The following is a 26,289-nucleotide window of genomic DNA, read 5'->3' as shown; positions in this document are numbered from 1 at the left end:
GCTCCTAGACATTTCCACTTCACAATAACAGCAGTTACATTTGACCGGGGCAGCTCAAGCAGGGCAGAAATTTTACAAACTGACTTGTTGGAAAGGTGGCATCCTATGGCAGTGCCACATTGAAAGTCACTGAGCTCTTCAGTAAGGCCATTCTACTGCCAGTGTTTGTCTATGGAGATTGCATGGCTGTGTGCTCAATTTTATACACAAGTCAACAACGGGTGTGGCGAAATAACCGAATCCTCAAATTTGAAGGGGTGTCCACATACATACTTTTGTATATGTAGTAAATCTAAAAGATCAAATTCAACCAGATTGCCCTTCGATCGTGGGAAAAGACTGCACTTGACAGTTGCGCTTGAATCGAAATGATTCAAGTGCAACAGTCAAGTGGGGCCTTTCGAGCTGTCATGTGACCGAACACTACAGACAACGCATTCAAAGGCCACTACGGAGAAATTTTGGTTCCTGACTCAAAGGGAATAATACCCTGCCATCTCCCTCAGAGCATTAAAACTCATGGTACCCTTTGCCAGCTCATATCTGTGTGAAGCTGGATTCAGCAGTGCTCTCGTCTGCATTAAAACCAGATATCAAAATGGGGTCGTAGACGAAAAAAGTTTGTGAACCCCTGTCCTAGCCCATAGCCCCAACAGTTTCGGTACACAGAACAAATGTCCCTTGGACTTGAGTTGTTTGTGTGTTTGTTGGTTCTCAGTAACACGGTCAACACCAAACCTCACAGGTTACGACCTTATGACCCCACTCAGGCCTTATACATGGAAATACATGGAGACCGTCAAAACACACTGTCAAGCTGAGAGACCGGCGATGACTGTGTTGTGACTAAATTAAGTGTCTGTGTGTGTGTGTTTGGTTTTTTCGCTCCTTGTGGGGACAGAAGTCCTCACAAGGATAGTAAAACTAGGAACATTTAGACAAATAGGAAAATTTCGCCATTCCCCACAAGGAAAAAGGCTATTTTAGGTTTAGGGGATAAGGTTTAGGGTTGGGCTTTACTTGGCTCACCGCCCTCTAGCGACTCCTTTTGGCGGGCCGGGCACCTGCAGGCTGACTTAGGTCGTCAGTTGTGTTAAGGAGAGGTGTTAAGGAGCGCAGTTTGGCGGGTCATGTTTTCTGAGCCCATTAGGGAGTTGCAGCGATGAGACAAGATCGTAATTTGATATGATGAAAAAGGGGCGTAAAAAAATAATTAGGGTTAAGGTTAGGGTTACAGGCGTCAGAATACTTCGGTTCGGCTTGCTGCTAGCCGAAGTCAGCTAAGCGAACCGAACGAGTGTGCTAGCATACTCCCTTAAAATATATTCCCTTTCACAGCCGGCCGTGACCTGGAGCCCCATGGGGCGGCGCACAATTGGCCCAGCATCGCCTGGGTTAGGGGAGGGTTTGGCAGGCCGGTATTTCCTTGTCTCATCGTGCTCTAGGGACTCCTTGTGGCGGGCCTGGTGCCTGAAAGCTGAATTCGGTCATCAGTTGGACGGTGTTTCCTCCGACACGTTGTTGCGGCTGGCTTCCGGGTTAAGCGAGCAGTGTGTCAAGAAGCAGTGCTGCTTTTACATCTAAGATGTTTGGTGCAGGATTTCGTCATTAAAAAATGTGCATGATAACAAGTCGTTGAATGACAACAATAACTTTATTGAAGAGTCCCTACTGTTGATCAATTACCGACAACTTCGGCTGCGAACTTCGGCTTGCCTCCAGAAGAACATGTTCTGTGCCCAAACAGCCAAGTGCAAAACGAACAAAAACGTCACAAAATGTGGTCATAATATACAGTGCATTCGGAAAGTATTCAGACCCCTTCCTTTTTTAAAGCCTTATTCTAAAATTGATTAAATAAATGTTTTTCCTCATCAATCTACACACAATACTCCATAATGACAAAGGGCAAAAGCAGTTTTCTTTCATTTTTGCAAACAAAAAAAACAAACATATATACCTTATTATTTACATAATTATTCAGACCCTTTTCTATGAGACTCAAAATTGAGCTCAGGTGCATCCTGTTTCCTTAAATCATCCTTGAGATGTTTCTACAACTTGATTGGAGTCCACCTATAGTAAATTATATTTATTGGACAATTTGGAAAGGCAGACTCCTGTCTATATAAGGTCCCACAGTCGACAGTGCATGTCATAGCAAAAACCAAGCCATGAGGTCGAAGGAATTGTCCGTAGAACTCCGAAACAGGATTGTGGACCTCAGACTGGGGTGAAGGTTCACCTTCCAACAGGACAACGACACTAAGCACACAGCCAAGGCAACGCAGGAGTGGCTTCGGGACAAGTCTCTGAATGTCCTTGAGTGGCACCGCCAGAGCACGTACGTGAACCCAATCAAACATCTCTGGAGAGACCTGGAATTTGCTGTGCAGCGATGGTCCCAATCCAACCTGACAGAGCTTGAAGAGGATCTGCAGAGAATGGGAGAAACTCCCTAAATACAGGTGTGCCAAGCTTGTAGAGTCACCCTGTATCAGACAGAACATCCTGCATCAGACAGAACATCCTGCATCAGACCGAACACAGTGCATCAAACAGAACACAGTGCATCAGACAGGACACCCTGCATCAGACAGAACACCCTGCGTCAGACAGAACACCCTACGTCAGACAGAACACCCTGCATCAGACAGAACACCCTGCATCAGACAGAACACCCTGCATCAGACAGAACACCCTACATCAGACAGAACACCCTGCATCAGACAGAACACCCTGCATCAGACAGAACACCCTGCATCAGACAGAACACCCTGCATCAGACAGAACACCCTGCATCATACAGAACACCCTGCATCAGACAGAACACCCTGCATCAGATAGAACATCCTGCATCAGACAGAACATCCTGCATCAGACAGAACACCCTGCATCAGACAGAACACCCTGCATCAGACAGAACATCCTGCATCAGACAGAACACCCTACATCAGACAGAACACCCTGCATCAGACAGAACACCCTGCATCAGACAGAACACCCTGCATCAGATAGAACATCCTGCATCTGACAGAACATCCTGCCCCAAGTTAGCCTCTTATCTGACTGTGTGTGTGTGTGTGTGTGTGTGTGTGTGTGTGTGTGTGTGTGTGTGTGTGTGTGTGTGTGTCTGAAAGAGAAAGAGGTGTGTGTGTGAGATATAGTAGGTTGCTGTATCAGAGGTACATTGCATGAAAGCACTTGTTCTGAGTGGTTATCACAGATCAGAACAGATACTCATATATGCAGAGTTTGGAGTGCTCCCAGGCAGAGTTACCAGATATATGTCATCATTCACATAGTCACTCTCGAATAGCATAACTGCTAGGAGTAGAACACACTTGAGTTTTCTTTCACAGTAAAATCATCTCTCACATAAACACTGGATGGCAGAAGAGAGCAGTTTTTCAGTATGCATAACTTTACAAGCTCCAGAAGATAAACGTCTCACCCTTGTGGCCATAAATTGATACTACAAGGCCAAGGTTTTGGGTGTTTCCAGTTCACTCTGAAGTTATGCTAGCCCAAACATAGACCTCTTTATTATTTATTTCATTTATTAATAAGACAAGGTCTAATTGCATTCCGTAGTGAATGCGTTTGAGATAACCCACAACCAAATCTGTAACTGTGTAGCAGCATTTGTTCTACGTCGCAATGTACACTGTACAAAACATTAAGGACACCTTCCTTTAAGGACACCTTCCTTTAAGGACACCAACAAGGTGTCGAAAGCATTCCACAGGTATGCTGGCCCATGTTGACCCCAATGCTTCCCACAGTTGTGTCAAGTTGCCTGGGTGTCCTTTGGGTGGTGAACCATTCTTGATACACACGGGAAACTGTTGAGCATGAAAAACCCATGAGCGTTGCAGTTCTTGACAAACCGGTGCACCTGTCACCTACTACCATTCCCCATTCAACAGCACTTAAATGTTTTGCCCATTCACCCTCTGAATGACACACATACCCAATCCATGTCTCAATTGTCTCAAGGTCTAAAAATCTTTCTTTAAACTGTCTCCTTCCCTTCGTCTGCACTGATTTAACAAGTGACATAAATAAGGGATCATAGCTTTCACCGGATTCACCTGGTCAGTATATGATCAATGTCACGGAAAGAGCAGGCATCCTTAATGTTTTGTACACTCAGTGTTGATCCGTAGTTGGTAGACAGTTCTTAATAGGTTGTCCCTTACATCACTGAGCGGTGCCCAGGAAATAATTCAATCCAATTGTTAGATGCTACCACCCCACCCCCCAAATCAAAACCAAATATGGATGTCCATGTTTACGTGCACACACTCCATTCTACTTCTTGTCTGCTTCCTGTCTGTGGCAGCGTTGAACAAGGAAAAAAACAGCGGGTGGGGTGTTTCGCTTCCTCTTCCGTCTCTGGTGCCCGTACAGCAACTGATTAGCTAGGACAAACAGGTGTGAAACACAGACAGTTGTGCAGACACAAAGGGAGAACACATCATATCCATATTTGGTTTTGATTTGGAGGGGGAGCAGAGACAGAAGAGGAAGCGAGACATGCCACTCCTTCATCTTTTCTGGTTGATATACAGTCAATGAACTAAGTAGACCAGATCCAGCTGCTATCGCATTGGTGTCTATGGCAGAGCCACCCCTTAAGTAGACCGGAATTGTGACTTCTTATTTCATTGGTAACCGGCTTTAGTAAGACATCTTCATTTATCCACCATCTTTGGTGTTATCATCTAACAATTTGATTTAATATCCCTCACCCTGGCCCTTGCCTGGACTCCATCTCTCTGCATCTTTACTGTTCCCCCAGAGTGGAAAAACTGTTTCTCCATGTAGGTTGTTGTAATAAACCCATAAACCACCACTCGGTGGAGTCTCACCCCCACTGCAACATGTTGTTTTATATAATTTGACATTGTTGTGGTGCTTTCACCTCTATTAAACACTAAAGCCCAGTTACTGGCCTATAAGGGGAGTGAATGATCTTTCCATGTTCTTTTTGCAACAAAGGTAAGTCTAAAGTGCCAGTGGTGTAAAATACTTAAGTAAAAATACTTTAAAGTACTACTTAAGTAGTTATTTTGGGTATCCTTTGACAAGTTTTACTTTACTACATTCCTAAAGAATATAATGTACTTTTTACTCCATACATTTTCCCTGACACCCAAAAGTACTCGTTACATTTTGAATGCTTAGCAGGACAGGAAAATGGCCCAATTCACACATTTATCAAGAGAACATCTCACTAAACATACACGCTTCATTTGTAAATTATGTCGGAGTGTTGGAATGTGCCCCTAGCTATCTGTACATTTATTAGATTTTTTATTTTGGGGTTTTAAACAACTAATCCACTGACGTCAGTTCAATTATTTGAATTCTATTTGGTTCAGGTTTTTTTCTGTGAGCTCAATGTGCAGTTTCTGTAAAGATACATCAGATCAAATCAAATGAATTTATAAAGCCCTTCTTACATCAGCTAATATCTCAAAGTGCTGTTCAGAAACCCAGCCTAAAACCCCAAACAGCAAGCAATGCAGGTGTAGAAGCACGGTGGCTAGGAAAAACTCTCTAGAAAGGCCAGAATCTAGGAAGAAACCTAGAGAGGAACCAGGCTATGAGGATCAAGCCTGAACTGTGAAATGTAGTAGGAAGTTGTAGTTTCCTACAGGCCAATATTCTACATAGTTTAGTGCAGAAAACGTGGTAATTAACTACAATGACCATAATCCATTGCACGCCCGCTTAAACTTGCCCAATTTGTGTGGAGCAGACACAGAGATGGCCCATGTACGCTAGGAGCGGCACCGCACAGTGAAACACCTCTTCCCATTCATTTTCAATGGAAGGAAAGCGATGAGAAGCGGGTTGTGCGAGGAGAGAAGATATATCGACATGATCTAAGTGATTCATAGTTGGTATTCAGCAGTCATAAAAGTATGCCTTATTTACTTTGAAGAACTACTAAAATAGTGATTTTGTCAGACAGCATAGCCAGCAGCGCTATAGAGATGAGATGATGACTTTGAATTAAGTAATAAAGTCATCGAATAAAACTAATATTTTATTAAAGTAATGTGAATAAATGATGCTTAATAAGTAATAAGCATTAATGGGCAGTCACTACCATCATGGGACTTGTATTCCTTTTTTTTCAGTGTTGTTACAGCATTCAACCCACATAATGCATAGTGCATTTAATTTCCCCAAAAATTATTGAAACCGAAAATAATTTTTTCATAACGAACCGAAACTGAACTGACCTCAAAAAGCACTAATCGCTCAGCACTAATATTTATCAGTCTCCATCCCTTGATGTGTTTCATAATCTGTTGATTAACATGTCTCTCTCCTCCTCCTCAGGGCCAACCTGGTCCTCTTGGCCCGCAGGGCCCCCAGGGGCCTCCAGGGAGCCTAGGGGACCCAGGAGTCCAAGGAGTCCAAGGAGAGAAGGGCGACCGGGGCAGAGGAGGCTTCATCGGCCCCAAGGGTTCTGTGGTGAGGAACACTGACTGGAGAATTCTTTACTAGAGATCTCAGACTCTGGCTTAGTGGTGTGTCTACTCATCAAATGTTGGTATGGACTTGTATAAGTGTTTTTAATTTCTCCGCAGGGGATGACTGGTGTTCCTGGGTTTTCTGGATCGGACGGTATTCCTGTAAGTGGGATTATATTGGGATTTTTTTCTCTGAGCAAATAAATAGCAGACACACACATGCCAATAAATCATCTATTGTTGTCTTGTTAATACTGTAAGTAGTCTTAATACAACATGGAATGATGTTGTAAAGGTCTGTTATTAACTCATCCATATCATCTCCAGGGCCATCCAGGACAGGCAGGGACTCGTGGGAAACCTGGAGCAGACGGATGCAACGGAACACATGGAGATTCAGGGTTGTCAGGGAAACCAGGCAACGATGGTCAGCCCGGGTATAATGTACGTATGAACCCAGTGATGTCACCAGCAGTTGCAATTTTAGTATGTAAATCTTGGTGGGAAAACAATATATATATTTTTTTACATGCATGTCAGCAAAGCCACTACACAACACAACACTAAACAATACATGAATTGAACTATAACGGTGACAAACGGTGCCCACAAACTATTAGGGCCTAGATAAAGCTGTCCCAACAGCAGAGTCCCAACAGCAGTTCCAACACCTAACACCTTGCTACACCTGGCTATCAGCAGAGCCTTCATTCAGCCTCATTTACTGCATTTAAAAAAAAACAGCTGATATGGCTGACTTGCTGAAACAAAATGTGGTTTCTAGTGACAATTGAGATGTACAAGCTATGGCATAAGGGGACGACGAGCGGATAAGAGGCAATCCGTAATTTCGATTAAGTGAGCTAGGACGGACGTAGTCAATATAACTATTTGTTCATCATTTTTTAAATATACAGCGACAGAATTCAGAACATGGGGCGTTCTTACAGTATTCTCCCTGTACACCAAGTCAGAACCGTAGGATAAATAAAGGAGGCTTATAAGCAGACAATGAAAGCTCTTACAATATTTGATTATTACATTTATCTAAAACAGGCTATAGGCTACATGTTCCCCACCAAGTCAGAACAGTAGGTGAAATTAAGAGGGGGGAAAGGGACCAAATTATTAGGGTGAGGCACATGAGCTACTAACATCTTACTACACAACATACACTTAGTATTACTTTCTTAGCTACAGTATACATATCTCCCTGGTATATTATATAATTTATGCAGCGTACGAAACATTTTTGGACTCACCTTGTTGTGCTGTGCTCACTTGAACAGGAAGGTGGAGCGGCGGTCCTTCATAGGCAAATTTTGTCATCAAACTTTGCCATCAAAGTCTGTCATTCTCTGGATTTATGGTGCTTTCAAGACAACTGGGAACTCAGAAAAAAATAAGGTTGAATCATGATGACAGTGATCTTCAGGTCGAAGCTGTAGAAAGAGGCGCGAGTTCCCGACTTGCAATTCCGAGTTGGATGACCATTCAAAACATTTTCTCCCAGTCGGAGCTAGTTTTTTTCTGAGTTCCCAGTTGTCTTGAACTCACCGAAGTCAGATTTCCCAGTTCCAAATTTCCAGTTGTTTTGAGCTGGATAGACAGCATGGCCACAGTTGAATGTTTATCCTTTTAAGCTTGGGAAAGAGACCCTTAAACCCAGACTTGGGACCACACATCCACTCCACTGAATAGCAGGCTAGTGATTGCTTTGCAATGCTTGCAGTTGGCCACAGATTCCTTCCAAACCACAAATTTTTTAATTTGCGAATTCCAATTTGTTGTGTAATGTTTATGGCTGATGAGCATCGATACATTTTAACTAACATTTCTCGTCATTATTTCTCTTCATATGACAAGGATTAAAAAGCATTTGCCAGTAGATTGTCGACTTGATTCATGATGATGACTGCTAGCTTGCCAATCAAAGCTACTGTAGATATAATGTGATTTGACGTCATTTTATCTATGGCCAAAGACCTTGACCCTTCTTGGATGGGCACTTCTAATGTGACTCTATGCCAGCACCCAAGGGGCTTGAATTTTCGAGCTCTTCCCTTAGATTTGGCGGTGACGTAGTGTCCCCATGAGTGAGAGAACACTGAGCCAATCACAGCGTAACCAGAGAACATGACCCAATCACGGCGCAACTAGAGAACATTACCAACCCCTAGTTCAAAACAGGTGGAATGACAGGTCACCAGAGACGTTTGTAGAGATAGAATCAAGGATTCCACCTTGTAGTCTGAGACATTGAATAACTCCCTCTCCTTCATTTTATATTTTCGTTTGATTTTCTACCTCCACCCTCTTCCTTTCTCTCTCTCTCTCCACAGGGTCAGGCAGGCAGGAAGGGACAGAAGGGAGACACTCTGGAGCTGAGTGTGTTCATGGAGCGGTTCAGGGTAAGAGGAGAGGAGAGGGCTAGAGAACTGTGGGATAGACCTGCTATCAGTACTACAGTATTATCAATGTACAGGCTACTTTGAACGGTACATCATGTCATGATATTGTACAGTACACAAATATGATGTACTCTTGTACTCTACACAGAAACAACCTCTTCTCTCTGTGTGTCTTTTCAACAGGGAGATTCAGGACAGCCCGGATACCCTGGATTTGTTGTAAGTATGGCGCCGCCGCCTTTCCCTGTCACTCTAAAGTTATGGTACAAGATAGCCAGCATCATTATACTATATATATATATATATATATATATATATATAGTATAATGATGCTGGCTATATATATGGCTATGTGATATATATATATATATATATATATATAGCTACTCCATATCAAAAATGACATTGCACTCTGACATTCTATCTTTCTCCATCCTCCCTTCTCTCTCTCAGGGTCCTCAGGGTTACCCAGGTCGATCGGGCTACAGAGGACTCCCAGGACGACAGGTTAGTGGAGTGTGTGTGTGTGTGTGTGTGTGTGTGTGTGTGTGTGTGTGTGTGTGTGTGTGTGTGCGTGTGTGTGTGTGTGTGTGTGTGTGTGTGTGTGTGTGTGCGTGTGCGTGTGCGTGCATATGAATGTGTTGTTGTACCATATACACCCTTCTGTGTACTAGATAGATACCCAATCATTCTTCTGGTTTGTTTCCTGACTCAGGGCCCTTTAGGGTTTCCTGGCCTTCCTGGACCAAAGGTAAGGTCCTCACATCAAATCATTTGAACCATGTTTCATCTCTCATAGAAGATAAATGGCTAGTGAATGAGATTAAAATAAAATAATACGGATGTGTTTTAACCTGGTGTGTTTTCTGCTCAGGGCACCATGACCAAAGTGTTGAAGGGGGTCAAAGGAGAAGCGGTATGTGACTGCATGTTTCAAATAGTTTTTTACTGCCCAGCACTTAATGTGTTTGACTACAAAAAATAATGATTGTCCTTGCCGTCCTCATCTCTGCTGCATGATTCTCACTGCACTTCCCTCTCTCACCACAGGGTGAGGCTGGACAGCAAGGTCCCCCAGGGAACTCCACCCATCCCCATACCAGTCCAATTACCGGACCCTACGTCAGTACAGCTCCACACTTTAATATGTTTAATAACAATAAATATTTTGATTGTGTGTGAACTGAATCACTCTAACAATGTTCTGCTTTGTCTCCTCCAGGGCAGAAAGGGTGAGAAAGGGTTGAAAGGTGAAACTGGAGTTGAGGTAAGTGACCCCTCTTCTCCTGTGGTCTCTATAACACCATGTTCCATCTTGACTGGCTGCATCACTGCTTGGTATGGCAACTGCTTGGCATCTGACTGCCAGACACTACAGAGGGTAGTGTGTACGGCCCACTACATCACTGGGGCCAAAATCCCTGCCATCCAGGACCTCTATACCAGGTGGTGTTAGAGGAAGGCACCTAAAAATTGTCAAAGACTCCAGCCACCCCAGTCATAGACTGTTCTCTCTGCTACCGCACGGCAAGTGGTACCGATGCACCAAGTCTGGAACCAACAGGACCCTGAACAGTTTCTACTCCCAAGACATAAGACTGTTAAATAGTTAGTTACATAGTTAACCAAATAGCTACCTGACTATCTGCATTGGCCCATTTAGCACAAACATAATTGACTCATCACATACGCTGCTGCTACTGTTTATTATCTATCCTGTTGTCACTTTATTCCTAGTTATAGGTACATATCTACCTCAATAACCTTGTACCCCTGCACATAGACACGGTGCTGGTACCCCGTGTATATAGCCATGTTATTGTTACTCATTGTTTATTTTTTTATACATTTCATTATTACGTGTTATTACTTTTCTATTATTTCTCTATTTTCTTTCTCTCTGTATTGTTGGGAAGGGTCCGTAAGTAAGCATTTCACTGTTAGTCCACACCTGTTGTTTACGAAGTATGTGACGAATAAAATGTGATTGTATATGTTACTTATCAGGCTGACAACAAAGGAGAGACTGGGATTATGGGGATGCCTGGGCAAAGGGTTAGTATTACACAAACATTATACTGTATAAATTACACATACATTATTATACCTTATTGAACCTGTGTTTGTTGCTTGTGAGATACTGACCTGTTGAATATCCTTGTGTGTTCGTTCAGGGTGTCCCTGGTCGGGATGGAGAGCAAGGACTAAGGGTATGTTTGCGTGGCCTAACAATGCCAAGATCTCCATATTATTGCAGTCAGTAGTATGTGTTGGTTTTTGTGGGCTAATAGAGATGTTGCAGTTGTATCTTTTGTGCTCTTGATGGTGCTGGACACCTTTCTCATAAACTCTCTCCCTCCGTCTTTCCCTTTAGGGGGACCTTGGAGAACCAGGATTTAGGGGCAGAGATGGCCAAAAGGTGATCCTACAGTTGATACTCACATCAAAACACTGTGATACTAGCAGATCTTTGATTGGACAGTGGTCCATTCTAAACTTTCATTCAAATTCGAACACACAAGCTATATACATGTAGTAGGTTTTAACAGGTGGGGATTATTTTTAGGGTGCCATCGGAGAACCTGGGGAGTTGATCTATTATGAAGGTCCCTCAGGAGGGCCTAACAGAGGTATGATTAGCCAATCAAGTCATCAATCACTTTTCTATCAGCATCAACTATCTATCAACTATCAATATACAGTATCGTCTTTCTCCGGGTAGTCAGCCTTTCATTGAATATGATGTTGAACATTAAAGACTAGCTTGTAGAGTTGTTCTAATATATTGCTTACTGTTTTATTGTTATAATACTGATCGTTATATTGATACTGATTGATGTCCATGTTGGGGTGGGGATGTAGTTGGTCCCCCTGGGCAGCTGGGACCCCAGGGAGAGATGGGTTTACAGGGGGAGAAAGGTCTGCCAGGCCGGGCTGGACCTCCTGCTAGGAAGAGTGATAGTCAATTACAAGGTCAGTACCAAACCCTTACTTATCTAGTCAGTGGCCAGTAGTGTTAGAACGTTTTTACACTAGTTACAGTGATGTAGCAATGTAGATCTATTGTACTTATTAATATGGTATAATAAGAATTATTATAATTGTATTGTTAACAAGTTGTGCACTGTTTTGTGTTTTATTTATTTTTTTACGTTTGGTTTTCTCAGTAATCATTCATATTCTCCTCTCCTATCTCCCTTATCCCTCATGCTCCAACAGTGGAGTACCTGTGGGGTCCGTTCGGGGAACCGGGGGTAAAGGGAGAGACGGGCCCACCTGGAGAGCCAGGTATCCCTGCTCTCAGCCCCGGACCCCCAGGTATCGAAGGCATTTCTGGGTTGAGGGGCCCACCCGGACCACCAGGATCATGTGAGTGTGGACATGAAAGAGATTCATATTGATATTTTATTGAAAGGTTGTTTTGTATGATGGAATGATATTAAAGGAATGTTGTGAGTTGTAAATGTGTTTCTTAATATGTGTATGTGTCAAAATATCTGCAGGGGCAGACTTCTACAAGGGATTTGCTGGGTCGAGAGGGCGGCCAGGCTCTGCAGGGAGAAAAGGACTGAAAGGTTAGAGTGTGTGTTTATTCAGACATGTAATCCGTGATGTATGTTTGTGCGCTGTATGCTCACATGTTATGTCTTACAGTACAGCTGATCTGAGTTGTGTATGTGTTTTAGGTGATCACGGGTTGTGTGAGTGCAACATTGTCCACTCTCCTCCGGGCCTGCCTGGCCCTGCTGGTAGCCAAGGCGACCCTGGAATGAGTGGCGAGTTTGGTCAGCAGGGCGAGCCAGGCGAGCCAGGACCCCAAGGTGTCATCGGACTGCCTGTAAGAACAACTAACACCACCTCAGCTTGACAACATCTACCTCGCAACAAATATCAGACATCACTTTCAGTAGGGCAACATTCATCTTAAACAAACGTTTCTCTTAATAGTTTTTTTTCCTCTCCAATTCTCTCTCACTGGCTTCCTATCCCTCTACTATATGTCCCCGTATTTCTTTCCTCCGTAGGGGTTCCCTGGTGCCACAGGACAACCGGGTCCAAAGGGCAGGAAGGGCGAGTTCACTTGGGCCAAAGAGAAAGGTGGATCATTTCTTATTCTTTCTTTTCACACACTTCTATATCCTTTAAACAGTGGTGAGTGTGAGACACCATTAAGCAAGTGTATGTGTAAATGAGTGCATTTGTGTGTGAACTCTACAGGACATGCCGGGGACCCAGGAGACCCGGGTGCGACTGGTGACCCAGGATTGCAGGGCTTCCCTGGGCCAAGTGGGAACAATGGATTCCCTGGGAACCGTGGTCTTTCAGTAAGTGGCCTACTAGTGCTACATAATACCCGCTAAAGATCCATTCTTGTCTTTCCCACCACCTACTTTCTAAGATAACCTGCTGTTCAAGCACCTCAAACACTTTCGACCTGATAATGTGTCTATAATACTAGCTGTTCGAGCCAATGCAGCTGTGTAGATGTTTATCATTACAGGGAGGGATATGTTCTGAGCTATATGTCCTGTGTTCTCTGTTCTAGGGGGACGCACCTGAGGGACTCACTGGAGAAAAGGGTTATCCTGGCCGGTCGGGGCTCCCTGGGTTGTTTGGACAGATGGGAGAACCGGGAAGGGTTCTAGGTGCCACTAAAGGGGTCAGAGGGTTACAAGGCGATGATGGGGAGCCGGGTTACGCTGGTGTCAAAGGTCGAGCTGGAGATCCTGGTGTGTTACCCTCTCCCTCTTTTATCTCTCTTTCTCTCGCTCTCTTTCCCAATCACTCTGAGTACTTCTGTTTTTATCTCTCTTTCCCAATCACTCTGAGTACTTCTGTTTTTATCTCTCTTTCCCAATCACTCTCAGAGTACTTCTGTTTTTATCTCTCTTTCCCAATCACTCTCAGAGTACTTCTGTTTTTATCTCTCTTTCCCAATCACTCTCAGAGTACTTCTGTTTTTATCTCTCTTTCCCAATCACTCTCAGAGTACTTCTGTTTTTATCTCTCTTTCCCAATCACTCTCAGAGTACTTCTGTTTTTATCTCTCTTTCCCAATCACTCTCAGAGTACTTCTGTTTTTATCTCTCTTTCCCAATCACTCTCAGAGTACTTCTGTTTTTATCTCTCTTTCCCAATCACTCTCAGAGTACTTCTGTTTTTATCTCTCTTTCCCAATCACTCTCAGAGTACTTCTGTTTTTATCTCTCTTTCCCAATCACTCTCAGAGTACTTCTGTTTTTATCTCTGAACGTTCTCATTCTTTTCTTCTCTATCTACCCTCTCTCCTCCTCCATTAATTGTGGGGAAAACAGAAAGACTAGTTGAAGTAGGGAGCGGCAGGTATCCTAGCGGTTAAGAGCATTGGGCCAGTAACCGAAAGTTCGCTGGTTTGAATCCCCGAGTCGGCAAGTTGTAAAAAATATTCCATTCTGCCCTTGAGCAAGGCAGTTGACCCCCAAAAACAAGTGCTCCCCGGGTGCCGATGACATCGATTAATGCAGCCCTCGGCACCTCTCCGATTTACTGCATTCAGTCGTGCAAGTGACTAGGTATCCCCTTTCCCCATAGTTGTAGACTTCAAGGACTTGTCATGAATAACCAGGTGGCGAATCGCATCTCTGCATGTCTGGCAGACATATCAGTGTGGATGACGGATCACCACCTCAAGCTGAACCTCGGCAAGACGGAGCTGCTCTTCCTCCCGGGGAAGGACTGCCCTTTCCATGATCTCGCCATCACGGTGGACAACTCCATTGTGTCCTCCTCCCAGAGTGCTAAGAGCCTCGGCGTGACCCTGGACAACACCCTGTCGTTCTCCGCTAACATCAAGGCGGTGACCCGATCCTGTAGGTTCATGCTATACAACATTCGCAGAGTACGACCCTGCCTCACACAGGAAGCGGCGCAGGTCCTAATCCAGGCACTTGTCATCTCCCGTCTGGATTACTGCAACTCCCTGTTGGCTGGGCTCCCTGCCTGTGCCATTAAACCCCTACAACTCATCCAGAACGCCGCAGCCCGTCTGGTGTTCAACCTTCCCAAGTTCTCTCACGTCACCCCGCTCCTCCGCACACTCCACTGGCTTCCAGTTGAAGCTCGCATCTGCTACAAGACCATTGTGCTTGCCTACAGAGCTGTGAGGGGAACGGCACCTCCGTACCTTCAGGCTCTGATCAGGCCCTACACCCAAACAAGGGCACTGCGTTCATCCACCTCTGGCCTGCTGGCCCCCCTACCTCTGCGGAAGCACAGTTCCCGCTCAGCCCAGTCAAAACTGTTCGCTACTCTGGCACCCCAATGGTGGAATAAGCTCCCTCACGACGCCAGGACAGCGGAGTCAATCACCACCTTCCGTAGACACCTGAAACCCCACCTCTTTAAGGAATACCTGGGATAGGATATAGTAATCCTTCTAACTCCCCCCCCCCCCAAAAAAAAGGATATAGATGTACTATTGTAAAGTGGTTGTTCCACTGGATATCATAAGGTGAATGCACCAATTTGTAAGTCGCTCTGGATAAGAGCGTCTGCTAAATTACGTAAATGTAAATGAATGGGACTGTGCGAAAATGTCTTATACCCTTGTGTCCAGAGATGGGCAGTATTTCTGTTACATGTATTTCAATTACTTCTGAGTATTTTGTCATTTGTATTACACTAGGCTGAACTAGGGCTCCCGAGTGGTGTAGTGGTCTAAGGCACTGCATCTCAGTGCAAGAAGCGTCACCACAGTCCCTTGTTGAAATCCAGGCTGTATCACATCTGGCCGTGATTGGTAGTCCCATAGGGCGGCACACAATTGGCCCAGTGTCGTTCGGGGTAGGCCGTCATTGTAAATAAGAATTATTCATTTTTGCCCATCCCTGCTTGTGTCCATGATTGAAATGATGCTTCCACTTTCCTCATCTCTCTCTCCAGATGAGCCCTGATGCAGTCTGTCTGCATCACTCAAACCAGCCCCAACAGTGCTTGTATGAGATCATGCTTGAGCTTTTCTAACCCTTATGTTGAATATCTCTTTTTCTTTCTCCCTCTCTCGTTCCAATCGCTCTTATTGCCATTGAAAGGAGTGTCTGACTGTAGTCCGGGAGGAGATGGACGACTGAATGACAAAGGTAGCTGGAGTAACAGCATTTTCATTACATTAACCTTTTTCTACTGGTGCTTTGCTTCCGTAGCCTTTTTGTCTTGTTTTTTTTTACAGTCAGTGAGTATGTTAACATGCACACAAATCATTCGATATTAAACTGATTATGGCAGTAAGCCAAGTATGGCATTAGTCATGTAAACACTTTACTCGGCTTATCTTAATCAGCGTAAGGTCATAATCGATATAAGGATACGACAATTAAAAACACCTGGTTTTCTAGGCAATCGTTCAAATTATTAGGACATGTAAACGCCTTAATCAAAGTAACAACGGTATATATGATCTGTGCATGTGCTAGCACGAGCAGTGTGAGCTTCCTTCTTTTGCGCGAGTGAAGTGAGTTCAGAAAGTATTCATCTTAGAAATAGTCTTCACATACAAACTGTATGTGTCCCAACTCAGAATCAAATATGCTTCACAAAAATAACATGGTCGCAGTGGTAGAACGTTTATTTTGATTGGTGATTTTCTGCATATATCAAAGTCCCATCGGGTAGCCTGATTTGAAGTCCCATCAGGTAGCCTGATTTGAAGTCCCATCAGGTAGCCTGATTTGAAGTCCCATCAGGTAGCCTGATTTGAAGTCCCATCAGGTAGCCTGATTTGAAGTCCCATCAGGTAGCCTGATTTGAAGTCCCATCAGGTAGCCTGATTTCAGATGTGTCCATGTAAACAGGATTATTAAGGAAATCATTCTTCAAAGTATGAACTGTTTAAATCAAAATATTAATCTGACTATTCACAATAATCATATTATTGTTTGCATGTAACCGTGCTCACTGTGTATAGAGTAAGAGTTAAGTGCACTACTTTTTTGTAACTGGTTTCTCCCGTCATAGTCTTGTCTTTGATTAGTTGGCTAATATGTATAAATTATTTTATTTTCGCTATGCTCTGATCCCCAATCCACACTGGGCAACAGTATTGTCGAACCAAGGCAACAAGCAGGCAAAAGCACAGAAGTTTCCACAGATATGTACAGTATTAGATGTGGAGTAGAGCTTCATTAAACAGTAGTGAAACAGCAGTTATAAAAGGAGGACCGTTCTCATAGTAATTATTGATACAATCTAAATATGTCCATTGTGTGTTATTTTTACTCAGGCGATTGTGATGCCGTACCCGGACCACCCGGTATGCCAGGACCACCAGGACCCCAAGGGTTAGTGGGTTTCCCAGGTAACTTATCCTTTAAGTTCAGTTTGAGCTTTAGAATGCAAAACAGAAAATGTGTCATATGCCCTGCATGGTCTTTTCCTGTCAAGATCCACATTTATGATTAACGTCCTGTATGTCCTTTTGTCTGTGCTTCAGGCATCCCAGGTCAAAATGGATTCACAGGTCCACTTGGAGATGAGGGGGCCAAAGGAGAGATAGGAGAGCAAGGCATAGGAGGGTCTCAAGGACAGCCAGGTAATATTGTTGCTGCTTTAGTTGTAATAGCAGTCTTTTTGCTCTAGTTACAGACACATAACATCCAATCCCTCTACACAGGTACATTTACTCCCACTTGTAATGGATACACTACTATAGTGTACTATAGTGCTTTAATACTTATTACATCTTAGTCCAGGTTCTAACCTCCTACCAGCTGATGGTGATAGTTCTGATGGTCTGGTCCTCTCTCAGGTTTCACTGGCCCCCGTGGAGACTTGGGTCAGCCCGGCGTCAAGGGTAAACCTGGAGATCAAGGGCTGCCAGGCCAACAGGGTCGGGACGGGGAGTCCGGGGAAAAGGGACCACACGGGGAGATCTGGGGAGCGTCGACCGGACAACCTGGAGAAGTGGGTCTTCCTGGAGAGCAGGGACCTAAAGGTTTTGTCGGAGAACCTGGAAACGAGGGCTACCCAGGTGGGTACTACCATAACGTACCAGTGTACTGAAGTTGACATTCAATAAACTACAATGTCTCCACCTTTTCAAGAGTGGTAATGTATAGCTATTGTAATGGCTTCTCTCTCTGCCCGTCTCTCTCAGGGATGGGTGGCATGCCTGGGATGATTGGGTTCAAGGGCCACGTGGGTTCTTCAGGTCTACAGGGGGAGCAAGGAAGACCGGGAGCTGCTGGGAAGTACGGCTGGAAAGGTGTACCTGGACAGGCTGGAGTCCATGGACCAACAGGAAGCATCGGACAACCAGGTCAGACACACAACTGACTAACTTCTCTTTTTGAACTTTTTTTTAATTTGCTTTGAAGAGGAAGAAACTCTTTGACTCACAGCTAATACACTGTGTATTTGTATCTTCCAGGTTTGAGCGGAGGCAGGGGTGATCAGGGGGACCCTGGCGCCCCGGGGCCAATAGGACTGAAGGGGACACCAGGAGAGTTTGGAGGTCTGGGTGCTGAGGGAAACACCGGACACCTGGGTGACCCTGGAGAGCCAGGACCTATAGGACACTCTGGCCTGCCAGGGTTCAAAGGTTACTTACTATACACATACTATACTCAGTGGAGTCATGTTCTGTTCAATGTTCTAATTATAGAGTTCGTGGTCATATACAGTATGGTCATACTCTGATCACATTCCACATGTCATTTCCTGATGAAGAGTTGATATGAGGATATAATGTCACACTGGAGTTTTGCAGTGAGTAATGCTGAAATATATAATACCCACATGTTGCTGTAAGGACGTTCCTCCTGACCTGTGATGTCACTTCCTGTTCCAGGTATCAAAGGTTCTCGTGGCATGTCAGGGTTTGGAGGTATGCCCGGTGAGACAGGCCAGGAGGGCTTCTCTGGACAGAAGGGAGAGGATGGCATTCCCGGTGGATTTGGACAGAAAGGAATCATGGGCGACTATGGTTCAAAGGGTGAGACTGAACTGTCAATTAGAATGGTGTGTCTTTCTGTGCTCTACCACTCTCTTTCCCTGTCTCTCTCTTACTCTTTATCAGATCCTTCTATCTGATTGGACACTCACACTTAAACCCGCTGTCTCCTAGGTGAACGTGGTCTGAGTGGCCTGCCAGGCGAGAAGCCCCACATCCCTCGTCAGATCATCAATGACATGAAGGGGACCAAGGGAGAAGATGGAACCCCAGGACAAATCGGATTTACTGGACCCAGAGGTGATTCAGGCTTCATACCCTCCCTACCCTCCCGCTCTTCTTTATTCACATACTCTCATCCTTCTCTCCTTTTAATTTCACTCCTCTCATTCTCATTCCTTCTTCACCGTCCCCACTTCTCTTCTACAGGTCCTAAAGGTTTTCCCGGAGTTCCGGGTATGGAGGGCTACCACGGCGTTCCCGGAGACCCCAGCGATAAGAAGGGTTTCCCAGGCAACCCAGGGGCGCAGGGACTTCCAGGGCCAAAAGGAATGCCAGGTCCGACTGGATCTAACGGAATCGGCGGCTTTCCTGGGATGTCTGGTCACAGGGTGAGACCATGTAGTCTGGTTCCCATTGTTTCTCTGCTGCAGCCAGCCCCCTTTATTGTTCATGCTAAACATGTTCTACAAACAGGTTAGACACATCTCTGTCCGATCTAATGTGGTGTTTCTTGTATTTGTTTCTTAGGGGGAGAAAGGTACCCCCGGTGCCTACGGATCTTCAGGAGATCCAGGAGTGAAGGGTGTCAAAGGTATGACACCCCTGTCTGTCCCAAATCTCACAGATGGATAAGTACAGTACCGTAGACCACAGGAGGTTGGTGGCACCTTAATTGGGGAGGACGGCTAGTGGTAATTACTGTAGCGGAAAATAAGTGAAATGGTATCAAACACATGGTTTCCACGTGTCTGTTGACATTCCATTCGCTCCGTTCCAACCATTATTATGAGCCGTCCTCCCATCAGCAGCCTCCACTGCCGTAGACGCCAGTAGTCATCCAAACTTCATTTTCCAGCTGTTTCAACTCAGTTTAAGCTTGTCTTTGTTAAGCACTTGGATTCGAAGCAAAAGTCCCAGGACAATTTAACATTTAAATAGAAGAGTGAGTAGTGAAAGGCACTGGCTGAAATACGCCTCATTGTTTTCTTCTCCAGGTGAGGGGGGTCCCATAATCGACATGCCCGGATCCACAGGACTGAGGGGGGAGGATGGTTTCCCAGGGGTTCCAGGTGAGTCACTCATTGAGGCTTGCTTCCTTCATTTGCATTAGGAACTGTGGACTGGTGAGAGAAAACACAGTGCACCTGGTAGTGGTAGGCCTCCACCATATTGATAACAGTACAGATGAAGAAAAGGAGTCTAGTTTTACTAAGATGCTGTCTGAGATGCGTTAACATGGTAGCAGTGTTCCTGATACCCTCTGTCTCTCCCTACAGGTCAGAAGGGCTTCATTGGGAATCCGGGAGACAGGGGCGGTGGTGGTTTCCATGGTATTGACGGCATGAAAGGGGCGCCGGGAGAGCCTGGCACAGGAGGACCTATAGGTAAGAGACTTGACTTCCTACCATGTTGCTCACATTTTATAAATGAGTGTCATTCATTGCCTGTGTCTGACTGTGGTTGCTGTCTCCAGGATCTGATGGTCAAGGAGGGTTTCAAGGCAACCAGGGTACGAAGGGATGGCCTGGGATCCCCGGAGAATCAGGCGAAAATGGACGACCAGGCTTCCCAGGACAGAGAGGTACACACACACACACACACAAGCACGGGTGCGCACACACAACACCTTTGCCTTATCATTGTGTTTGATCTGCTCCTTTCTGTAGGTTTTCCTGGACTGAATGGTATATTGGGACTGGATGGACTGAAGGGTGAGAAGGGCATCCCTGGACTTCCAGGTCAGGATAACTTGGGAACCCCAGGTGTTCCTGGTGCTAAGGGAACGAGGGGTGAGACAGGTATACCCAACTCAGAGGTCGGGACCCCAGGATCGCTGGGTTTGAAGGGCATTCAAGGACAACCAGGTTAGTCATTGCTCCAAAAGACTCATTGCATCTTTTTGTTACAATGTTTGAAGGACATTTAGTGTTTCAAAGTATCTAAGTATCTCCCCCTTCTTCTTTTTTTTGTCCCTTGTACTCAGGTGACCAGGGCCAGGTGGGAGCTCCAGGGTTTCAGGGCCCCCAAGGACCACAGGGCACCTCAGACAAACCTGGACCATCAGGAGACCCTGGCTTCCCTGGACCCAAAGGGCTGCCAGGTATAGTAGAGTGGGGAATGCGTGGATTTACAGTAGATTAACTAAGTATTTATCCTCTGGGATGTGGTGTGCATGGTGTGTGGGATGTGTTCGGTTGGTGTGTGTATTTGGTGTGCTAATAATGATTGTTCTGTTTCATAGGTTTCCCTGGGCCCCGTGGATATCCTGGTGAGCCCTCTCCATACGGAGAGAAGGGTTTAGCTGGCCACTATGGCTTCCCCGGATTCTCTGGTCTGAAAGGAAAGCAGGGGGATCAGGGACCATCAGGCTACAAAGGACAGAGCGGAGTGTCTGGGAAGAAAGGTACAGATCATAGAATTATAGTAGCCCAAGTGGGAATTCCGAAATACAATCCAGAATTATGTTTTATTATTCATCGTAGATGGCTGTCTGTTTGACATTTGACAAGGAGGAATTATTGAGCTGGTTACTTTGTACTGAAACAGTAAAATTAGTAACAGCCATGGTTTTTGTCCCAAAGGTGTGAAGGGAGAGCAAGGGATGATGGGAATTCCTGGTAGGTTTGGTTTCCAAGGAGACCGAGGTCCTTCCGGCCCAAAAGGAAATACTGGACCCATAGGTAGACATCATCTCCCTTGGTTTGATATCAATCTGCACCTCACTATAATTCACCTGAAAATCACCTACACTATTATTAAAGTTGCCTGTTTAACACGTACAAAATGTGTGTGACCTGGTTTGGTCCTGCAGGTTACCTGGGAGACCCAGGTAACCAGGGCCCAGCCCCAGTCCCCCCCAGGGTGTCAGGAGAAAGGGGTGCTCCAGGGCCTCAGGGCATCCGAGGACCAGAGGGGGTACGAGGGGAGACTGGCCCGAAAGGACCCCCTGGAGCTCCAGGTAGGAGGATCCAGCAGCACAACTACCTTATATTGTGTAACAATATTGTTATATACTTCTCTATGTCAAATGTTGTTCTTTATACAAGTGCTTCTATAGGATTGGCTGACTGTCTTCACTGAATGACCATTCCCCTTCTTTTTGCTTCTTCCTTACCCCTTCTTTAAACCCCCCCCCCCTTCCCATTTAGGCTACCTGGGCCCCCAGGGGCAGAAGGGGATGCCAGGGGTGGGTGGCAGACCGGGTACCCCCGGGTACCGTGGGAAGGACGGAGGGAGGGGTCACCTTGGTCTTCAGGGCATGGAAGGTAGGTACAGTAAGGCAGCCATGCCAGGGAATATAAGGATTACAGCAATCAGGCCTGGATTAAGGGATTAAGAATGGGAGTGAGGCAGGGAGCTAGTTTCCACCAGAGGGTTTGGGTCAGAGTGTTATTTGTCTGAATGAGCCGCAGGTGTTTTATGAGAGAAATTACCCATGGCCTGTAGGGATTATTAGTTATGTAATTAGTTTAGTGCTGAAGGGGCCAGGATTTTTTTATGTGGCTGATCTGAAATGAATTAAAACCTGTATTCCATTGACAGTTCTCATGGTTCTCTTGTTTTACCTGAAAGCAGTGGCGAACCGTGACTATAGGATTTAGGCCTTCAGAGGGACCAAAAATCTTCCAATACATTGTATCAAAAATCTAGAATATAACAGAAACATAGCTTCACTTAATGTGCCTGACATTATCTTCTGTAGTCTGACCATTCTAGTTCTAGTGAAGGAGGAACAATGCTTTTTGATGGCATTATGAATGAATCAAACAGGCCTGGCTGCACTTCGGGCTGCTGCACACACAGAGACAGAACCGGCACAGACGCAACATGTGACACACAGTATAAAATAATGCAACCAGCCAGGTAGCCTAACACCACTATCACCAATAGCGACAACAGCAGTGTCACATCAAAGGTGACAGGCTTGTGGTGCTGAAAGACCAGCGACCGTTATACTTGTGCACTTGGTTAAACACATAGACAGGCGACAGCAGTCACACACAGCATCAAATATTGTTAAAGAATAAGCAGCCCATTATTCACTCCAGTAGGCATAAAATCATAACCTTACAAAAGCACAACCATTTCATTTCCAGAATGAAATGAACAAACCAGCTATTACTTCCCATTGCAAATATATTTTATCACGGTCATCCCACTAACCGGTGATCTAGAGTTTAAATGCAACAATGTCATTATTTCACAGTCATTCTTTTTCAAGAGACACTGTAGCTAACAGCAAGCAAGCTGCAATAAAAAACAGTGCCCCCCACAGATTATGATCATTCGTAAACGAAGTTTGAAAGATAATCTTGAAAAAGGTGATGATAATAACTGAGCAACATCATCCACCTTAAAGTTGAGAACAGCTGCTGCAGCCGCTGTGGCCATTGTCACATTACCACAACACAATCTAGGTAATGTTACTTGCATTATGGGAAAACTACAGCTTGCACCACTGATTATTTGCTTTTGCGCCCACTTTTTTTTAATTTTTCTGTGCTACCTATTGCAAGTCAAAATGTGATTGGTTAATTCCACTGTCACTCCAAAATTCTGCTCTAATACAGTTGAGTGGCAGAGGACTTCATTCCAGCTTCTGAAGGCCAATGGCTGGTTGAGCCAGCTCGATTTTTCTACACAGAGACCACCAAAGAAAAATCCTGGATATTTTTTTATCTTCAGTATTAACCTAACACTTCTCTTTCCAACACAAACAGAAGAGATGAAATCAGAAGATCATTAAAATGATTGTAAAGATGAAAATAACAATATATACATAGAAGGCCCTCAAGGTTCCCTACTGTCTGAAAGTGTTATTTCATGTTATGTTCAATTCATTTTAACCACACAAAAATTCTAAAGAAACATATGAATAAATTGCACACAATTTCTCTCTTATACACAGAGGCATTTCATATCAAATGTTATTGGTCACATACACGTTTAGTAGATGTTATTGCGGGTGTAGCGAAATGCTTGTGTTTCTAGCTCCAACAGTTCAGTAATATCTAACAATACACACAATCTAAAGTAAAGGAATGGAATTAAGACTATATAAATATTTGGATGAGCAATGTCAGAGTGGCATAGACTAAAATACAGTAGAATAGAATAGAATTCAGTATATACGTATGAGATGAGTAATGCAAAATATGTAAACATTATTAAAGTGACTAGTGTTCCATTATTAAAGTGGCCAGTGATTTCAAGTCCATGTATAGGGCAGCAGCCTCTAATGTGCTAGTGATGGTTGTTTAACAGTCTGATGGCCTTGAGATAGAAGCTGTTTTTCAGTCTCTCAATCCCAGCTTTGATGCACCTGTACTGACCTTTCCTTCTGGATGATAGCGGGGTGAACAGGCAGTGGCTCGGGTGGTTGTTGTCCTTAATTATCTTTTTGGTCTTCCTGTGACAACGGGTGTTGTAGGTGTCCTGGAGGGTAGTTTGCCCCCGGTGATGCGTTGGGCAGACAGCACCACCCTCTGGAGAGCCCTGCGGTTGCGGGTGGGGTAGTTGCAATACCAGGCGGTAATACAGCCCGACAGGATGCTCTCAATTGTGTATCTATAAAAGTTTGTGAGGTGTGTTAGGTGCCGAGACAAATTTCTTCAGCCTCCTGAAGAAGGCGCAATAGCGCCTACTTCACCACACTGTCTGTGTGGATGGACCATTTTAGTTTGTCAGTGATATGTATGCCGAGGAACTTGAAGCTTTCCACCTTCTTCACTGTGGTCCCGTCAATGTGGATAGGGGTGTGCACCCCCTGCTCTTTCCTGAAGTCCACAATCAGCTCCTTTGTTTTGAAGAGGTTGAGTGAGAGGTTATTTTTCTGGCACCACACTCCCAGAGCCCTCACCTCCTCCCTGTAGGCTGTCTCGTCATTGTTGGTAATCAGGCCTACTACTGTTGTGTCGTCTGCAAACTTGATGATTGAGTTGGAGGCATGCGTGGCCACACGGTCATGGGTGACCAGGGAGTATAGGAGGGGGCTGAGCACACACCCTTGTGGGGACCCTGTGTTGAGGATCAGCCTAGTGGAGGTGTTGTTTCCTACCTTCACCACCTGGAGCCGGCCCGTCAGGAAGCCCAGGACACAGTTGCACAGGGCAGGGTTCAGACCCAGGGCCTCGAGCTTAATGATGAGCTTGGATGGTACTATGGTGTTGAATGCTGAGCTATAGTCAATGAACAGCATTCTTACATAGGTATTCCTCTTGTCCAGATGGGATAGGGCAGTGAGCAGTGCGATGGCGATTGCATCGTCCGTGGATCTATTGTGGCGGTAAGCAAATTGAACTGGGTCTAGGGTGTCAGGCAAGGTAGAGGTGACATGGTCCTTGACTAGTCTCTCAAAGCACTTCATGATGACAGAAGTGAGTGCTACGGGCGGATAGTCATTTAGTTCAGTTACCTTTGCTTTCTTGGGTACAGGAACAATGGTGGACATCTTGAAGCAAGTGTGGACAGCAGACTGGGATAGGAAGAGATTGAATATGTCTGTAAACACTCCAGTCAGCTGGTCTGCACATGCTCTGAGGACGTGGCTAGGGACGTCGTCTGGGTCGGCAGCCTTGCAAGGGTTAACTCGCTTAAATGTCTTACTCACGTCGGCCACGGAGAAGGAGAGCCCACAGTTCTTGGTAGCTGGCCTCGTCGGTGGCACTGTGTTATCCCCAAAGCGGGTGAAAAGATGTTTAGCTTATCCGGAAGCAAGATGTCGGTGTCCACTACGTGGCTGGTTTTCCGTTTGTAGTTTGTGATTGTCTGTAGACCCTGCCACATACGTCTCGTGTCTGAGCCGTTGAATTGCGACTCCACTTTGTCTCTGTACTGACATTTTGCCTGTTTGATTGCCTTATGGAGGGAATAACTACACTGTTTGTATTCTGACATATTTCCAGGCCTTGCCATGGTTAAATGCGGTGGTTGGCGCTTTCAGTTTAACGCGAAGTCTGCCATCTATCCACGGTTTCTGGTTTGGGTAGGTTTTAATAGTCACATTTGAACCTCTCTCTCTGACCCCTAGGACACCATGGTAACCCAGGTACTACAGGGTTGCCTGGCATGCCTGGACGCAGTGTGAGTGTGGGATATCTGCTGGTGAAGCACAGCCAATCAGAGCAGACCCCCATGTGCCCCGTGGGAATGTCCAAGCTGTGGGATGGCTACAGTCTACTGTACTTCGAGGGCCAGGAGAAGGCCCACAACCAGGACCTAGGTGAGACAGAGAAGATGA

The 26,289-nt window shown here is 45.2% G+C and overlaps 1 protein-coding gene across 1 annotated transcript in view; it reads left to right on the top strand.

Moving 5' to 3' along the window:
- LOC106582131 (uncharacterized) overlaps positions 1 to 26,289 on the top strand; it is a 110,699-nt gene that overhangs the window by 81,905 nt on the left and 2,505 nt on the right. The window contains exons 5-45 of the mRNA XM_014164896.3: positions 6,358 to 6,492; positions 6,609 to 6,653; positions 6,819 to 6,935; positions 8,834 to 8,902; positions 9,086 to 9,121; positions 9,356 to 9,409; positions 9,618 to 9,653; positions 9,777 to 9,818; positions 9,953 to 10,024; positions 10,125 to 10,169; positions 10,910 to 10,957; positions 11,077 to 11,112; positions 11,277 to 11,321; positions 11,469 to 11,532; positions 11,765 to 11,875; positions 12,122 to 12,271; positions 12,406 to 12,477; positions 12,589 to 12,740; positions 12,928 to 13,000; positions 13,121 to 13,227; positions 13,449 to 13,632; positions 15,973 to 16,020; positions 17,160 to 17,234; positions 17,370 to 17,468; positions 17,685 to 17,906; positions 18,033 to 18,194; positions 18,306 to 18,476; positions 18,726 to 18,869; positions 19,002 to 19,127; positions 19,257 to 19,438; positions 19,578 to 19,641; positions 20,045 to 20,119; positions 20,327 to 20,434; positions 20,524 to 20,631; positions 20,717 to 20,914; positions 21,034 to 21,150; positions 21,292 to 21,453; positions 21,632 to 21,730; positions 21,862 to 22,008; positions 22,199 to 22,315; positions 26,080 to 26,271. Coding sequence (XP_014020371.2) covers positions 6,358 to 6,492; positions 6,609 to 6,653; positions 6,819 to 6,935; positions 8,834 to 8,902; positions 9,086 to 9,121; positions 9,356 to 9,409; positions 9,618 to 9,653; positions 9,777 to 9,818; positions 9,953 to 10,024; positions 10,125 to 10,169; positions 10,910 to 10,957; positions 11,077 to 11,112; positions 11,277 to 11,321; positions 11,469 to 11,532; positions 11,765 to 11,875; positions 12,122 to 12,271; positions 12,406 to 12,477; positions 12,589 to 12,740; positions 12,928 to 13,000; positions 13,121 to 13,227; positions 13,449 to 13,632; positions 15,973 to 16,020; positions 17,160 to 17,234; positions 17,370 to 17,468; positions 17,685 to 17,906; positions 18,033 to 18,194; positions 18,306 to 18,476; positions 18,726 to 18,869; positions 19,002 to 19,127; positions 19,257 to 19,438; positions 19,578 to 19,641; positions 20,045 to 20,119; positions 20,327 to 20,434; positions 20,524 to 20,631; positions 20,717 to 20,914; positions 21,034 to 21,150; positions 21,292 to 21,453; positions 21,632 to 21,730; positions 21,862 to 22,008; positions 22,199 to 22,315; positions 26,080 to 26,271 — 4,309 coding nt within the window. The remainder of the gene's footprint in view (positions 1 to 6,357; positions 6,493 to 6,608; positions 6,654 to 6,818; positions 6,936 to 8,833; positions 8,903 to 9,085; positions 9,122 to 9,355; positions 9,410 to 9,617; positions 9,654 to 9,776; positions 9,819 to 9,952; positions 10,025 to 10,124; positions 10,170 to 10,909; positions 10,958 to 11,076; positions 11,113 to 11,276; positions 11,322 to 11,468; positions 11,533 to 11,764; positions 11,876 to 12,121; positions 12,272 to 12,405; positions 12,478 to 12,588; positions 12,741 to 12,927; positions 13,001 to 13,120; positions 13,228 to 13,448; positions 13,633 to 15,972; positions 16,021 to 17,159; positions 17,235 to 17,369; positions 17,469 to 17,684; positions 17,907 to 18,032; positions 18,195 to 18,305; positions 18,477 to 18,725; positions 18,870 to 19,001; positions 19,128 to 19,256; positions 19,439 to 19,577; positions 19,642 to 20,044; positions 20,120 to 20,326; positions 20,435 to 20,523; positions 20,632 to 20,716; positions 20,915 to 21,033; positions 21,151 to 21,291; positions 21,454 to 21,631; positions 21,731 to 21,861; positions 22,009 to 22,198; positions 22,316 to 26,079; positions 26,272 to 26,289) is intronic.

This window comes from Salmo salar, chromosome 21 (assembly GCF_965601325.2).
Source record: "Salmo salar chromosome 21, fSalSal1, whole genome shotgun sequence".
NCBI lineage: Eukaryota > Metazoa > Chordata > Actinopteri > Salmoniformes > Salmonidae > Salmo > Salmo salar.
The sequence above is the reverse complement of the archived record's forward strand: the minus strand, read 5'-3'. Positions and strand labels throughout refer to the sequence as shown.